Source organism: Periplaneta americana, chromosome 10, assembly GCF_040183065.1.
Source record: "Periplaneta americana isolate PAMFEO1 chromosome 10, P.americana_PAMFEO1_priV1, whole genome shotgun sequence".
In the NCBI taxonomy this organism is placed as follows: domain Eukaryota; kingdom Metazoa; phylum Arthropoda; class Insecta; order Blattodea; family Blattidae; genus Periplaneta; species Periplaneta americana.
In genome coordinates, this window is record NC_091126.1 from 33,418,711 (window position 1) to 33,435,550 (window position 16,840).

General features: G+C 35.8%; 1 protein-coding gene across 3 annotated transcripts in view; it reads right to left on the reverse strand.

The window, feature by feature from the left end:
- Positions 1 to 10,705, reverse strand: part of LOC138707582 (ubiquitin carboxyl-terminal hydrolase MINDY-2-like) — a 74,998-nt gene extending 64,293 nt beyond the window's left edge. The window contains exons 1-2 of one of the 3 annotated variants that reach the window (XM_069837188.1): positions 10,474 to 10,705; positions 3,670 to 4,372 (exon numbers count right to left, since the gene is read on the reverse strand). In XM_069837188.1, coding sequence (XP_069693289.1) covers positions 3,670 to 4,362 — 693 coding nt within the window. In that variant the 5' untranslated portion in view covers positions 4,363 to 4,372; positions 10,474 to 10,705. The remainder of the gene's footprint in view (positions 1 to 3,669; positions 4,373 to 10,473) is intronic. The other 2 variants (XM_069837186.1, XM_069837187.1) reach the window with 2 other exon arrangements.
- Between the last annotated feature and the right edge of the window lie 6,135 nt (positions 10,706 to 16,840).

Genomic DNA, 16,840 nt, shown 5'->3' on the forward strand with positions numbered 1-16,840 from the left:
TAATTTTACTCCTGACTGATCAGTTACTCAAATACCATTTCTCTTTGAATTACTGTCTCGGGTTTCTTCTGTTATACTTTATCAGTCATTGTTCAATGAAATTTGTGAAAAGTGACAAAGAAAATGAATGAAAACATATCAATAATAATCACGGTGATCAACATTGTACTTCTAAGATTAAAGTCTGGCACTATACATTGAATACTGTGATAAGGGAGGACCACTCCTTATCGGCTGTCTGCGACTGCTTATTCAATATATTCGCAGCTACCCTTCAATCTGGAGGCTGTCTCCTCTATCCACATCTGAGAATGCGCCATGCCATGGTGATAGGGATCCGCAATACACAGAACTTGAAGTCGTCTTGGCTGTGGCTTCAATCTCACGCAGTAGATGTAGATTGAAAACTTCGTCCCTGTTTTGCAGCCAATGCTTAATCCATATTCATCTTTTCATTGGATGATGCTACTCTTCCTTCCTCTGCCAAAACCATTCTCTGCCTCTGCATTCTCGACACTATGAGCTTTGGTATGACATTTGAACGACGATTCTGGATTGAGTGTGTGTGAATAAATCACTTAATTTCATCATCAGTCTGGGATTGATGCTCTGGGACTGATGTGCCTTGAAATTATGCAAAACTGAATGTATATGGTAGCCTTTAATCTAAATATAGTGTCGCACATCAACTGCCATATCATGGTTCAATAATAATTCCTACTTTTTCATCACTTTTCACTGAACCAAACTTCTCCTGTAGATACATGAAACCATCACCATCATGATTCACAGTCACTATAAACTTCACCAAACCAAGTTTGATGTGAAGGGGTGGAAGATAGATCTTCTGTGAGTAAACCAGTAAACTGTTTTTCACATTGTATTCTCCAACAGTATGAAGAGTCTTTGGAGGCCAATGTTGAATTCTAAAATGATTGCTGCCAATGCAGCTATTCCACAAACATAAGAAGCATGTTTTTGGTGTACTCCAACTGTAGACTGAGGAGAAGGGATACCACTTTTAGGTCTGCACAAATGTATCACTTAATGTTGAGTAATTTATCATTTTAAGGAGTATTTCCATGGATTCGTAGTCACAAGACTACACATGCCAGAAAGCAACCTCGTGGCTCAATAAGAATGCTAGTAAATTAGGTTTGACTCGCTTTATATCGTACAATGACTTTCTGGACATTTGTCACTACTCTCAGATATACTACCAGTAGTGACAAATGCACCATGGTTCAGAAAGTCGTTGTAAAATATTTTTCTTGTAACAGAACGTGAAAGAAAGTTAATATGAAGATGAAGAGGGTTCCCCAGGGTCTCAAGAAAAGGTAGTTTTTGAAGTAAATGATGTCTGCTTTTTATATGAATTGTTGGATCATCTTATTCATTGAAATAACTACCAAAATATCGTTGTCTTATAACCTTCCTTCTCTGACTGTGTGTGTAACATGATGCTTGAGATTATCTGAATAGTGGTCATTCAGGAAAAATGTACTGATAAATGAACTGACAAATATCCACGTGTGTGTGTCAAAAAGAAAGAGTATAATTTCAAGCTGAGTGTGATACTGGGGTTAGTGTCAGTGTAACATCAGTTATGAAATGTTGCTATAGACTAAGATAGGAATACAGTAGTAAACAGTGGTGAAAAGTAGCACATATTTTCATATGCAATGTTGCAAATTCTATTAGACTGAAAAGTTTATGTAAAATAATTATTTTCGCAGGTTATAAAAAGACTCCATTTTAGACAGTTTCAAGTTTATCACGGAATAGTTTTCCGAAAGTCCACACATTGAAAAAGATAGTTACAAAGATTGATGTTCTACATTTTTTAAGTACTATGATAAAATAAGATGCACTAAATATGAGAAATTAAATTCTGTACAGTAAGTAGATGTAGATTTCAATGCATTACTAATACACTGAATTTTTTTTATCATATTGGAGGGTTTACTATGGCCTGAACACCTGGTTAAAAGTAGTGTAGTTAATTTAAACAACCAAGTAAAAGTAAAATTTCTCATTCTTCGTTGAACAGTTTTTTTTGATTCTACATATTTTCATTTTCTAATTGAGCATGTTTTATTTCTCTCTCTCCCCCTATATACGGGGTGTTTCAGATCACCTGTAACAGCTTCTTTCTCGAAAAATATATGATACTGGTTGTTCATAAACAAATCTGATAACCAACAAACCTACATAAAGAATTGATTAGTGGTAGTACCATTTCCCGTAACAAACTCGAGGTAAGGGTACCTGTGGTCAAGTTCGAAATTTCAAATGAGAACATGGGTAATTCAAGGTACCATTGGAAACTATTTTCAAAAAGAAACAACTTTTACTCAATTTTTTTTTTTCTAACTTTTATTATTTACTCACAAAGCAACAAAAATGGTATCTTCTGAGGAAAAAAAAAACACACACACACACGGCGCTCAGCATACAAATGGCCCAACCCACAAAATTTGCATATTGAGTTTATTGCTTTAAAAAGCTCCTCATATTGTTCTCTTCACAGTGTAGATCAGCCTATCATCATTCCCAGTTTTTCCATGAGATTTCAGCACAATTTTCGTTTGTATCACATTTGGAGCACTGTTACAAAGAGGTAAAGTGGAAATATAATTTTGTGGGTTGGGCCATTTGTGTGCTGAGCGCCTCATATATATATATATATATATATATATATATATATTTTCAAGGTGCTTCAAAAAGATTGCAAAAACTCCGTGGGGTGCTAGAGTAGGATGATATTTGTGTTTGTTTGAAGTAGATTATGTATGTCTACTGAAGCCTCCTTTCAGAGCAATGGTAAGCTTACATTTTTCTAAAAGTGCTGACCCCTGCAGGTAGGCAAGTTGCTTGAAATTAAAGGCCCTTTTGGTGCCTAGTAACGGTTTCCATGCAGGAAACCAGATCAAGCAATACTGTAGGCGAGAATTAGGTACATTTTGGTGGTTGCAGTAGACACTAGTGCTCCTGGTGCATCAGCAGTAAGAGTAATATGTCCCAGTCGTCTCTTACTCTGGGTTGTATTCCATGTTGACAGTGTACATTGAATATATATATATATATATATATATATATATATATATATATATATATATATATCACTACCACTCACTCCTCCTCCTGGCCAATAAGTAGTGGAGTGGCAACAAGTTAGGTGCAGCTCATGCTGTGTTTTCAATGGTAAATTGATCCCCCTATAATTATATTTAAAACAAATCATATTCTCTTCCACTCATAAAAACCGAGAATACATGTTTTAGCATTAATCTGCATATCAAAATTTGGTTGAATTGTGCTCATATCGATGTGCAAGTTACTTGCCATATAGGAATAGCTAAAAGAAGGGTGACTGGTTTCAGTGCACATTGAAAGCAACATCAGTGCTCATTCCTCCTTCAGGCCAATAAGTAGTGAGCATTTAATTTCAAACAACTTGCCTACCTGCAGGTGTTAGCACTCTAAAGAAAGGCTTTGGCAGACATGCATTCCTATCTCAAATGGTTCCCAATATCCTGACTTACCACCCCACGATGTTTTTTTTTTACAATCTTTCTGAAACACCCTGTATACACACATGCACACTGAACTTGGACTATGCAATTTTTGGTCACACTTATGCAATATGACATTACGAAGTAGATTTACCTTTGGTATACTTTGCAGAATCATATCCCCAATGTAGTCCATCAATTGCTTTGCCGTTACCATTTCCACCATTGATGGAAGAATGATCTTTCCTCTTAGAAGTAAGATGTTCGAAATCGCTATCAATGGACAAGGACCATTCTCGTTTTGGGTTACTATTGGCGTCTTTCTTTCATGCCACATTATCCATTTCAAGTGATACACACAGTCATCAATTTCTCTTCTCTTAGATGGCTTAACTTTTCCAGGTGTTTGAGGCTCCGATGTTGAAGCTTCTGTTGAAGCTAATGGTACCGAAGTTTCTGGTTCATTACCAGGTTTCTCTGTAGCCAATGTTCCACAGCTCTCTCTATTCGAACTCTCTGTAGGTGAAGTACTGTCACTTTTTATATCAACCACTTTTTCATCTATCACACTGCTGTCTGCTCCTTCAGATGTAGTGTGCTCACAGGTCTCTACAACCACTGCTTTTTCAGGTGAATTGTCTTCAGAGCTCAAGTCATGCAGTCTTTTAACAATTGAGCTCACATCATCAGACTCACTATCCACCTGTGTCGTTTCTTCTTGAAGCTTGTCCAATCCAGTATTTTCTTTATCATCAATTGTAGACTCGAGACTATGAGGTAGAAGGGCTTCTTCACCTTTATTTGTTTCATCATTTGATCCCATTTCAGTATCACTTGGTTCTGCCATTGTGTATGGTCTGTGAACAGAAATAGAGCTCAAGTTAAAAATAGTTCCTACTAAAGTCATCATCATAATTAATTGTAATTAGTTAATTAGTATTTCAATAACGTTGGAGCAGTGGTGGAATGAGACTAGCAGAGGAACAGAAATACTTGGGAGGAAGTATTCCTCGCATACAGTCAACCACAGGGTCTGATAGGGGACCAACCCTGTCACTTTGGGCAAATGTCATCAGCTCAATGACTACAAATATTATTCTGAACCATTTCCTTCCTTAGAAATTCGACGTTGGTCTAACCATTGTTTGTTCTTCTAATGAGGTTATCCATCACTTGTGTATAAATAGTAAATTGCATGACTAGTTCTGTTGCTATTGTAAGTTTGAGTCTCGAATAAAGTAAAGTAATTCATATATCGTCGCTGTAAAAAAAAGTTAAAGGTATCCCCGTAACATGCCATGAAGGCACTTGGGGGATATGGAGGTAGAGCCCCATGCTTTCCATGACCTCAGCACTAGAATGAGGTGGTGTGGTCGGCACCACGCTCTGACCGCCTTTTACCCCCGGGAAAGACCCAGTACTCAATTTTATAGGAGGCTGAGTGAACCTCGGGGCCATTCTGAAAGTTTGGCAACGAGAAAATCCTGTCACCACCTGGGATCGAACCCCGGACCTTCCAGTCTGTAGCCAGCTGCTCTACCAACTGAGCTACCCGGCCGCCATGCCTGTAAAAACTGCTGTGATTTGAAGTCAATTTTACAGGAGAGTGAAAAAACTTCACAAGAAAATTGTTTGTGTTTACACCACTGTGCTGAAACTTTGTTACTTTCTTAATAACTTTATTAAGATTGCAATATATCAGCTTTCAATATTTAGGAACAATTTTAAAGACCATTCTGCTCTTTTAAATGGATGTAATTCATTATTCTAAAGAGTGCACATAGTCACTTTCGCAGGCACAGCGATGATATGTTTGTTTCTATTTTTACTTGCTTTCATCAGATGACATTTTGAAAGGACGTTCCTATAGAATTAATATAATATTCAAATATTACTGTTTAATTTGATCACTACAGATTTTTATATACTAAATGCTATGGATAAAAATAACAATTAATAAAAAGTAGATAACAAATAATAATGTTTCCAAAACAACCCTATGTGAAATATGAAGTATACGACATAGCAGTATACAAATTGTGAAGTGTGTAAAATGGCAGTATGTCTGATATCAGTATAACAACGAAAGGGTATGTAAAATCTACAGTATGACAAACGTCATTATGTCAACTGCAGTATACCAAACATTACAGAATCAATAAAAGAAGTAAGTCTCCTTTATGTTCCCTTCAGTGCTACCAAATCATTTAGTACCTAACATGTGTGAGAATAATTGTTTCTACTAGCTGTGAGATTTCAAAACTTTGTCAACAATCAGTGAATTGAGACTGTTTTAAATGTTCAAAATGCCTTAGGTGAAATCAAGTACAAGTTCATGGCTTTACTGATATGTTAGTGACCCGAAAAACGTATTTACCACCAATGGAATCAGTGTTATAGTTTGCCAACCTTATGGTAAAACAGTAAAAACCGATCTTTGTTCTTAAATAAACATTTGGCTGGAAACAAGAACACAGCCAAGTTTGTCACAAGTTCTGATTGATGAATCATCTTCAAACAGCAACCAAAGTGTTCTCAATATTAATTATATTTGCGTAAATTATTTGTTACAGCTAACGTAATATACTATGTCAAGCATTTTGAATGTTTTGCATCTCCTGTAAACAAAATGGACAGAAATGATACAGTCTTGAGGTACTTCAAGATTTACTGAAAGACGAGTCTTTAAAAAATAATTTGCATTCATATTAACAAATTCAAGCTTTTTGTGTGACACAAATAAAAAAAAAAAAAGAAAGAAACTTTCTTTGCTAAATGGTCAAGGAAATGCAGGCCATTGGTGAAAAACTGAACTCAATACCAGGTTCTAAATTACAAGTGCTAAAAAACAAATTTCAAATCATCTAAAAATACAATGGCCTGAACACCTGGATACTATATACACATCTCACAAACACCAGTGAGGCAAAAGAAAACTGTTTCCTTTGGTGTGGCCTTTTTGGAAAAATACCATTCTTTTTAATATGGTTATGGATTCCAGCACAGTACAGCTCAGTTACTTTATGGTGACAGCTCGTCAACGCGAGAGAGGAGAAGGTTCGACTGTGGGAGGGAGACCGATCCAAGACGGAGCAAATGGAGGGAGGGAAATACAGTCATATTAGAAATGAAGTTTCACGTTGCAGCGTCTGCATAATTTTGAGCTCCTGTGACTGTGTTCACTTCATACTCCGCAACAATAGTCACTAATACACACTAATGTGGAAATACAATGAGCAGCAATCAAATCACTATATTTAACAGTTAATCACAAATTAACAATGAAATATACTCATGCGGAAATACCGGTAATGTTCATCAGTGCTTCACTGTTACCTTTCCCATCATCATCTCATCATCATCATCATCATCATCATCATCTCATCATCCATGTAAAAGATGGAGCGGCCTTCTTCCCTGTACTTCTTTATTTTCCTCAAATACTGCAAACTTTTGGCCCTAATGCAGTGATGCTCCACCAGAATTTAGCGATTATTTTGTGTTTTTTTTTCTAATGAAATCCTAATTTCATAATAACGTTCCTCAAAGTCGAGATACCTCCCTGAAAGTAGATAGTCTTTCAATTTCAATAATATATTTTTTAAGTGTGGGCCGCTGTTCTGTGAAATATAGAACTTGTGCTATGGTTTATCTTATGACAGCTTCATTAAAGTTATCCACAGTTGATTTTGGCGCCGATTATCAATGTCTTTAGTCTCCCTTATTATTTGGCTAACATAGCTCTCAGACACAGCAGTAAACTCTGCTACAAGTTTTCCAACATTTATTACGTTTTTTCTTCTGACGCTATCTTCATAAAGCTACATGCTACACGTGTACACAACTTCTCGCGACTGCGAATGCAATACCTGACCTTTCAGTTTACTTCTAACAGGCAGCATTTTCACAAACAGAAAATAGCAGTGAATCTAGACAATAAATACTACACACTAAACAATACAAAACAGAAGCACTACAATTATTTAAGTAACTAAATGAAATGTACGTAACAAACACACTAAATTGCAATATACAAGACAGTGGTGGTGTAGTACGTCTTTAGCGCGACTATACGCCTACACTAACGCTCCCGAGATGTGACCAGTAACGCAGCCAGGGGAAGACTAAAATGAACACCCCTTCGAACAAGCAGTGAACTCGCCCAAACCACTGCGTCGCCAGGCCAGAGCTGTCACCATAAAGTAACTGGCCTGTAGAGTTTGGAGTGCTTATATTTATGAACATCAAAGAAGCTATATTAGAAACACCAAGAGATGATCTAAGATCAGTACAAATCTAACCCTACGTGTAAAAATATAGATCTTCATGTACAAAATTTAGGCACCCATATGCTGTATGGCTCTGTATGGGCAAAATTTTCTTTTCCCCATATGATTCAATAAAAAATTATGTATGTATGACATCCATGACAGCACTGAGCAGGCCTATATATACAACATAACTACTTGTAAATAAGAGTTCTACTTCATTGGCAATCACATCAGTACATAAAACTTTCACACTTAAAATACCGTAACCTAAACTTCAAGTCAGCCAAAACTGACTTGCTAGAAAATATCTATAACGAAAGTTCAATGCTAAACTTCACACTACTTTCAGAAGTAAACACTCTCAGCGGCCTTTTTTAGACTACCAAGGCTATTAGTGAGATGAAACTATAACAGAAAAGTGGATACAAATGAAGTACTCTGAACAAACTTGACCCATAAGATCTCTCATCTTCGAATGTGCAAATCCAGTTCCATCTGAGAAACCCGTGAACAAACTAGGCTCCAGCTGATCTCTAATACAAGTTATTGGAGTGTATCTCTTTATTCTAGAATAGAGCTTCTCAAACTGGATGTCACCTGAAGGTTTATGGGGTGTCGCAAACTGTCTGGTATATTTAATTATTTTGAGCTATTAACTCATGATAACTGAAATCGCTGGTCACCTCTTGCTTACCTAGCTGCTTTGTAGATACGTATCCTTGACACACACATAGATGTTTGTATAGTTGTAGTATATAAGTATAAGTTTAGTCTGCAAGATAAGGATGAGAATATCTTAACTGCAACAGACAAAATATCTGCCTTACAAGACAAGTTAGCAATTTGGTCTCAGAAAGCGAAAAAGGTCAGCTATGAAATGTTCCCAAATACATCTCACTGTGACTCGAAGAACGAAGTAAAAGATTCAATTTACAACTATCCGATATTACTCACAGATAAACTCGAAAGTTACTTCCCAGATCTGAACACAAATGCTTATGACTGAATAAAAAATCCCTTTTTGTCATCTGAAGTTAGTGGACTTTCCTTTAGCAGAAGAAGAAGAATTGACATATATTAAAAATGATAGGACACCAAAAAGATGATTTGGACAGATTCTGGATTTCACTTGAAGATTTTCCGCATCTTGCTAAACGGACTCTTGTGGTTCTGTTGCAGTTTTCAACCACATATTATTGCGAAGCAGGATTTTCTGCGATGACCAATATCAAAACAGTGAAATGTGGCAGTTATGTGAACCACAAAAAAATTAAAATCAAGGGTGAAAATAAGTGTGATTGTTTTCTCATCTTAGAACTCTATGTAAATGTTTCTTTCATCTCGTATAAGTTAGTACCTACGTTAACAATACTGGAAATATGTGTGTTTATCTTATTTTATGAAAGGTGTATAGGCCTAAGTAGCCTATTAATGTGTGGGATACTTTCATTTGAGGGATAAGGTGACGCACTAAATTTGTAGAGTTTGCTAGGGTGTCACCATATAAAAAAGTTGGGAAAGCACTGCTCTAGAAGCATCAGCTTGCATCTATCTAACCCACTCTAACCTTGTCACAGTTTCGGTCTCCAGTCACTTATCTATCCCCTCACCTAATCCACTCTAACCTTGTCATATTTCTCAGTCTGCTATCACTTACCTATCTCCTCATCTCACTCACTCTAACCTTGTCAACCTTGTAACAGGTATTCGGCCTCGTGTCAGTTAGCTATCCCCAAATCTAACTTAACCTAACTTTTAACTTAAAATATTTACGACAATATACGCCGGCGAAGAGAAAAACACAGTGCAACACAATCCCCACGATCAGACTCTATCATTAATATGTGCTAAATATGATAAACCTACGGTGCCGTTAAAGTAAATAATTACGAATAGGTCTAAACTTCACAAGCTTACAAAAAGATATCCACCATAGGCTATATTTTACAGAAAAAAAAATCTCTCCATAAGCTACACCTAAATTTCAAATTTCACATTTAACTTACTTACGGACGCTATAAATCTCCACTCTGAAATTACATTATCTCGTATAAACAACATCAATAGCTACGCTACAAAACCATTCTTTCACGTTTCAAAATAACGCAGTAGTGGGGTTCATAAAATTCCAAATCATTATGTGGTAAAATAGGTATATTCAAGGCATAGCCTATAGCCTATCACAAGTTAGCAATAATAATTGTAACAAAAATTTTATTGGTAACCCAAACATTAATACTTAAACCGCAAAATAATAGTAATTAAATGCCACTACTATAATTTGTGTTTCATTAGGATCCCATTTGTCATAGGTTCAAGTTTTACTAAACATGTACATTTTTACACTATTACTATACGTCAAATTTTATGTAGGCCTATATAATATTTTTTAAAAATATTCTAACAAAATGTTTAAACACATAATCGCAAAATCTGGAGTATAACATGCCTGTTTTGTTTTACACAATAGTGTCGAAAAGTAATGAGAACACTCCTTCCAGAATAACATTACATTTATAGGTTAGGATAATACAACGAATATTGGAAATGTTATATGAACATGAATTACAATTACTTCATTAATCATTAGAGTCTTGTCATCGTCTGGATATAAATAAGTTACCCAATCTGTATATTAAAACAGAAAATATATTTATTTTGCGTAAGTTCGCATAACAAAATCTTACCTGGACTCTCACTATATATTGAAACACTTTCTTGAAGCACAAATAAAAGTGACAGCTAACGTCATCATGCCATTACAATTAAGCAAGTAATGTTCTCTTCTTTTAAGCGTTATAAATTACTATTACTTTGTTAGCACTTAATATTCAAACACAATTCAACACGACTCCGTAACGTTCGACCACAGTAATGACTTCGTTCATCATCCACATGACCGTTCATTTGGGACGTACGTTACGAAACAAGGAAGCGGGGATAGTTGCGCAGTGTTCAACTGCAATTGTTTAATACCTACGTATAACAATCTATGTACTTCCCAGATGGTGTGTAATATTCAGATTCTCATATTCTGGACATAATACTCCATAAATAATAAAGAAAAAAACAGATTACATTAAATATGAAATTTTATTATCGGTTATTGCAGCAGTGTTGTCATATCTTCCGAAATTTCATAAGAGTATCCCACTTTCATATTCCGAAAAATATGAAAATTGTATGAGATCTTCCGAAAATGTGTACTTTTATGGGGAACCTAAAAAAAGCTTTTTTTTAGCATAATTCGTCAGTTGGGTAGAATGTTATATGTTGTTCTATGTTGACAATGAATAATTAGAACAAGAGCGAACGAGCTGTGCCAAGTATAGTGTGACAAATAAATACTTATTATTGCTGTATAACAATGAACAAAAGTTTTAAAATAAAGCTGTACGCTTCTCGATGTTCTCTTTGGCTATTGGCATCCCAAACAAAGTATGATATACAAATCAAATTCACAATGGAACAATTTCGCGTTGGATTTAATAGTAACACTAATTAACAGCCATTTTGTAGCCTAAACGAAAACACGTGACCTTACATGATTTTTATACGCTAAATTCGAATATATCACCAAAAAGTCTATCGGGTTCTACTTTTGAGTTATAAGCTATAATGTATATGGATGAAAACAAATATAAAAACAGGCATTTTCGTCCATGTTTCTTCATCTCAAAAACCGCCACTGATCGCTGAAAAAATAATTTTGTCTTTCGGTAAGAATTTATATTGTTCTATGAATAAGTGCCAAGGTAAAAAACTCCTCATGAATATAGGAGAAGTTTACCGGGGGAAGAGAGTAATGGTACCTGAGCGATCCTTCAACCTGTTGCTCAATATCTTATATTTTCAGTCAATCTGGTGTAAAGAAAGAAGTGTGATTGAGTTAACAAGTGCGAGTGTTGTCTAGTAAAGTATTTTATTTTAGTGTTACGTCTTTGAATTATTTTTAACTAATTTAAACACGGATGAAACAAATGATGATATTAGAGGTTCACAGTAAGTACACGCGCAACATCATATGAAGTTCTGAAATTTTCAGGCGTGTAAACTATCCGAATAATTTCTGTTATTGTTTTTCTGGAAAATTCACTCCGAAATCACAAAATAAAAACATTACACCCACTATTAGAAAAGCTTAGAAACTTTACTTTGGCTGTCTGCTAAGGGATCAGGATGGGCTTTGTTGTTTTTGCTTTGTAATTTTATTCAAATGGCAGAAAGGAAAGACGAAAGATATGTCTTTTGCAGTTTCTATGATTTGGAGAACCTCGAGATCATGTGACTGATTGCTACTTTTGCTTCATAAAATTTCAGGATTTAGTGCCTACTAAAAAAAAACATTTAATTGTTTAAATGTTATGTTTTATTTAACGACGCTCGCAACTGCCGAGGTTATATCAGCGTCGCCGGTATGCCGGAATTTTATCCCACAGGAGTTCTTTTACATGCCAGTAAATCTACTGACATCTACTGACATGAGTCTGTCGCATTTAAGCACACTTAAATGCCATCGACCTGGGCTGGGATCGAACCCGTAACCTCGGGCATAGAAGGCCAGAGCTATACCAACTTGCCAACCAGGCCGACTTTATTGTTTATCCCAAAGTGACATCAATGTCGATTTAAACCAGACGTATTCATGTAAATTCCACGAGATATTTCGTTTGGCATTAAAATCAGTGCTTCGAGCACATCGGGGTCGCGAGATATACTGCCTGGAAATTTTCACCCATGCCCAAAATAATCGCCAGTCGCCCCGGGCGCCCACCCGCGCCTCGCGCAAGCAAGGTGTCAATTCAATGTCATGCTCGCATCGTAATCGTATACCCGACCGAACGAGACCACATTTATTTCAATCCTGTTATTAGTCACGAATTTATAGCGTAAGAATGGATTACCCTGCAAACATTAGTCTATCGCTGTTTCCGTTCTCATACCAAAATGTCGGTCTGATTTTAAGCACATATTCATGTCAAAGTGCTATTAAGGACGTTGAGACCCAGCTAGGATAGGGAATCAGTGGACCACTGCTGGTTTCTCTACAGAGAAACAACCAGTTCGACTTACAAATGAAAGTCAACTAGAACATATTTCTGATTCAAAGTCAGTGCTGTAGTTGGGCTGGTATGCCGTACTGTCTAAAATAAAAACTCACTGTTACCGTACCGGAAAAATATATAGGCTCGAAAATATATTAACTATGTTTTATATAATTTGAAATGAAGAATATTAGTTATTTGAAAAACATTTTGATATCTGGCATAAAAGTAGCTGCTGGCATCTCATATCCTTTGCTTAAACACTTGTCCATTGTTGTTTTATCGAAAACCATGGTCTGGCACTTCAGTAGTTGCCATTTGTTAGTTTCAAGCTTGCATACCGCCGTGGTATTTCTGTAAGTAATTAACACTAACTTTATGGCATGGCGCCTCAAGAAATCTGCTATACTGATTCGCTAATTTCGAAACTTGCGTAGGCATCTAATAACACTAATATCGCACAATATTAATTTTATGATGTAGCGCCTCAAGAATTATGCTGCACTGATTCACTAATTTTAAAGCTCGCTCAGGCATAATGCTAGCAGTTTGCTAGAAGAGGGAAATTGTTACGTTTTGTGCGTTTATGAATCTTGAGTACAGTTAGATGTTATAGCTTCTATTCCAATTTCAACTAAAGAATGTGAATCAGCATTAGGTACTGTAATGAATAATGAACGATATCTGCACTAAGAAAAGAAATACTCTTCCAGTAAAAGAGCTCCTAGGCTTTTGTTCCTAAAAAGGTTGGGCCACCAATGTCAGTGTTTAATTTTTTGCCTTATGTGCAATTGTGGCTGCGATCTGGAAGAAGATCTGCAGAGGCGGATGCATGACGAAGGAGTAACTTTGAAAAAAAGAAGTGCAGTAAGTGTCCATACGGAGTCTAGTCTGACCAAGGAGATTTCAACAGTGCCTGCTAAAATTTGTTTCAACTACAGCACTGTCCAAAGTACAAGCTTTTATAATTTATTTGAACTACTTTACATGCTTTATAAGTTAAAATCATATTTATTTTGTTGTTTTTATTAATATGTGCGATAAGACGCTATTTTTTGTGATAATAACCGTATATCGACAAAGGTGTTCTTAAATATATGCAAATTAATACGTATTAGAGGTACATACCTGTAACTCAGAAATGCGACCCGATAGAGCAATTTGGATGCTTTTTCCTAATTCAGGAGCTCAAATTTACTCCTTAATCACGTATTTGATCGAAGTTATAGAAAAAAAAAAGTTAAAACTTGACTTGTGTAGGCTAATCAATAAACCAAGTCAGTTTTATAAGCTTGTAAATCATACTATGGTAATTTTATTCTGTCTCCATTGTATAATAGCCACGTTCAATTAGTAGGCTAGCGGTGTCAAAGAGGACGGAAGCTTTGTAGTTTCAATAATTTTAATTATGTCACGCTGTCCATTGTCGTCAAGTCTTTTGAAGGCCGCTCCAATCTCCACGCGGAGTGTATGGACGAAAGCTTTGTAGTTTCAATAATTTTAATTATGTCACGCTGTCCATTGTTGTCAAGTCTTTTGAAGGTCGCTCCAATACTCCACACTGAGTGTATAAACTAGAGTTGCAAATTTTAGCAGTGTGTCTTGTTTTAGTTCACAGTGAAAATTAATTATATTACAGTTCAGTGTATAATAAAAATGTGGAGGCCGTGGGAAGCGAATGAAGTGTCGGAACCGATACCCATGAACGTCAATAACGACGATGGTAATAATAATAATAATAATAATAATAATAATAATAATAATAATAATAATAATAATAATAATATTTCAGAGTTAAATAACAATTCAAATTCAAAAGCTAGACAAAAATTATGTAAACAGTGTCAAACGTTTGTGTGCAATGCTCACACGTATGTTCTGAAAAACAATTTAGGTCAAGGAAAAATTTCGGAGACATCTAAAATTCTTAAATTAAATGGAAATACTGTAAGTAAAATTGTAAAAAGGGACCTAAGACACCTAAAAAGCGTGGACACAAAGTCACAAAATTTAATAAAGTAGATGGTTTTACGTGTGATTACATTCGCCGTGAAATATATAGTTCTTACAATAAGGGCCAATCCTTAACAATAAAAGAATTATTACAAAAAGCCAAACTTTCCGGTTTTCCTTATGGAGAAACAACCTTAAGAGAACTGGTTAAAAAACTTGGGTTTCGTTTTCGTATCCTGAAAAGGAAACAAGGTATTATGGAATCTGCAAGAATTTTGGCATGGCGTTATAATTATTTGCAATGCCTAAATAAACTGCAGTCTGAAGGATCCCAAATTGTATTTCTTGATGAAACATGGTACGATACACACAATGTTGTTCGGAAAGGATGGGATGATGGCACATGCAATTGTATTTTGAAATCTCCATCTTCAAGAGGGAAGCGTATCATGGTGCTTCATGCTGGGGGAAGAGAGGGATGGGTTCCCAATTGTCTTTATTTATCTGCAAGAAACATACAAGATTCTAAAGCGGATAGTCACGATGAAATGACAGGTGAAGTTTTCGAAAATTGGTTCAAAACTGGATTACTCCAAAATTTACCAAGAGACAAAAAATGTGTTATTGTTATGGATAATGCGAGTTATCACTCCAGGCAAGCTATCAAATTCCCCACTCTTAGATCATCTGTAAAAGACATCATAAATTTTATGCAATATCACAAAATTCCAGTGCCTCATCCCATTCCTATTAAAGCAGCCATGATGCAAACAATTAGGAAAGCCAATATTAATAAAACATACATAGTGGACGAATTAGCTACCTCTTATGGACATGAAGTTCTTCGTCTTCCCCCCTTATCATTGTGTTCTTAACCCGATAGAGCTAGTATGGGCTCGCCTTAAGTCCCATGTGAGGAAAAACAATACAACCCCAACCCTCAGTGCTAGTGCGTGTAAGCATTTAAGAGGAGTTGTATAAATTCTAACCTCTGGTCGTCCTGTGTTGACCACACAATCAAGGTTGGAGAACTGTACTGGATACAAGACACAACAGGAGATGGGGAACGTTTCATTGTGGATTTAAGAGAAAGTGACATGGATGATGAATACCGGTAGATATTAAAAAGTAAGTATGCCTATTTTAATTAATTATTTACATTTAAAATAAAATTACATAATTTTTACTTATATTACTTTATTTTATTATTCATTTATTCTATTTAATTATTTCTTTAAATAATTAATTTAAAATAAATAATCTAAATAATATAAATAATCTTCAAATTAACTCATGCTTTGAGCAATTAAGCCTAGCCCATATCCATGTTATATTAATATATAGCAGCAACAAACAAGATGTGACAATGTCGCATTTTCTTTTATTATCGGTGCATGCAATAAAGACCTACAAATCTTAAAAGGAATGCCGCTGCCTAATAATTAAACGAGGCTACTATACTTACTTCATTCAGCAGCTTTTGTTAAACGAGTGTTCCCTGCTGATGATAATACTAAAAGAATGAAACCCAAGGCTAGGAAAGAGACTAAGCAGCAGAACAATACACAAGTACAGCATGCGCATGGTCCAGGGCACATACATTGTAGAGAATCAGTCAACAATTTGTGGCACAAATACAAGAAATAACTTATTGCAGTCAAATATAGTGCCCTGAATCAAAGGAAAATAACAATAATAACCTTTTTGATTTACTTACTTATTGCTTCTATGGAATCTCGGTGGTTCATTGCCACCCTCACATAAGCCCACCATCAATCCCTATCCTGAGCAAGATTAATCCAATCTCTACAATCATATCCCACCTGCCTCAAATCCATTTTAATATTATCCTCCCATCTACGTCTCGGCCTCTCCAAAGGTCTTTTTCCCTCCGGTCTCCCAACTAATATTATATATATATTTCTGGATTTGTCCGTACAAGCTACATCCCCTACCCATCTCAGACGTGTGGATTTAATGTTCCTAATAATGTCAGGTGAAGAATACAGTGTGTGCAGTTCTGCATTGTGTAACTTTCTCCAGTCTCTTGTAACTT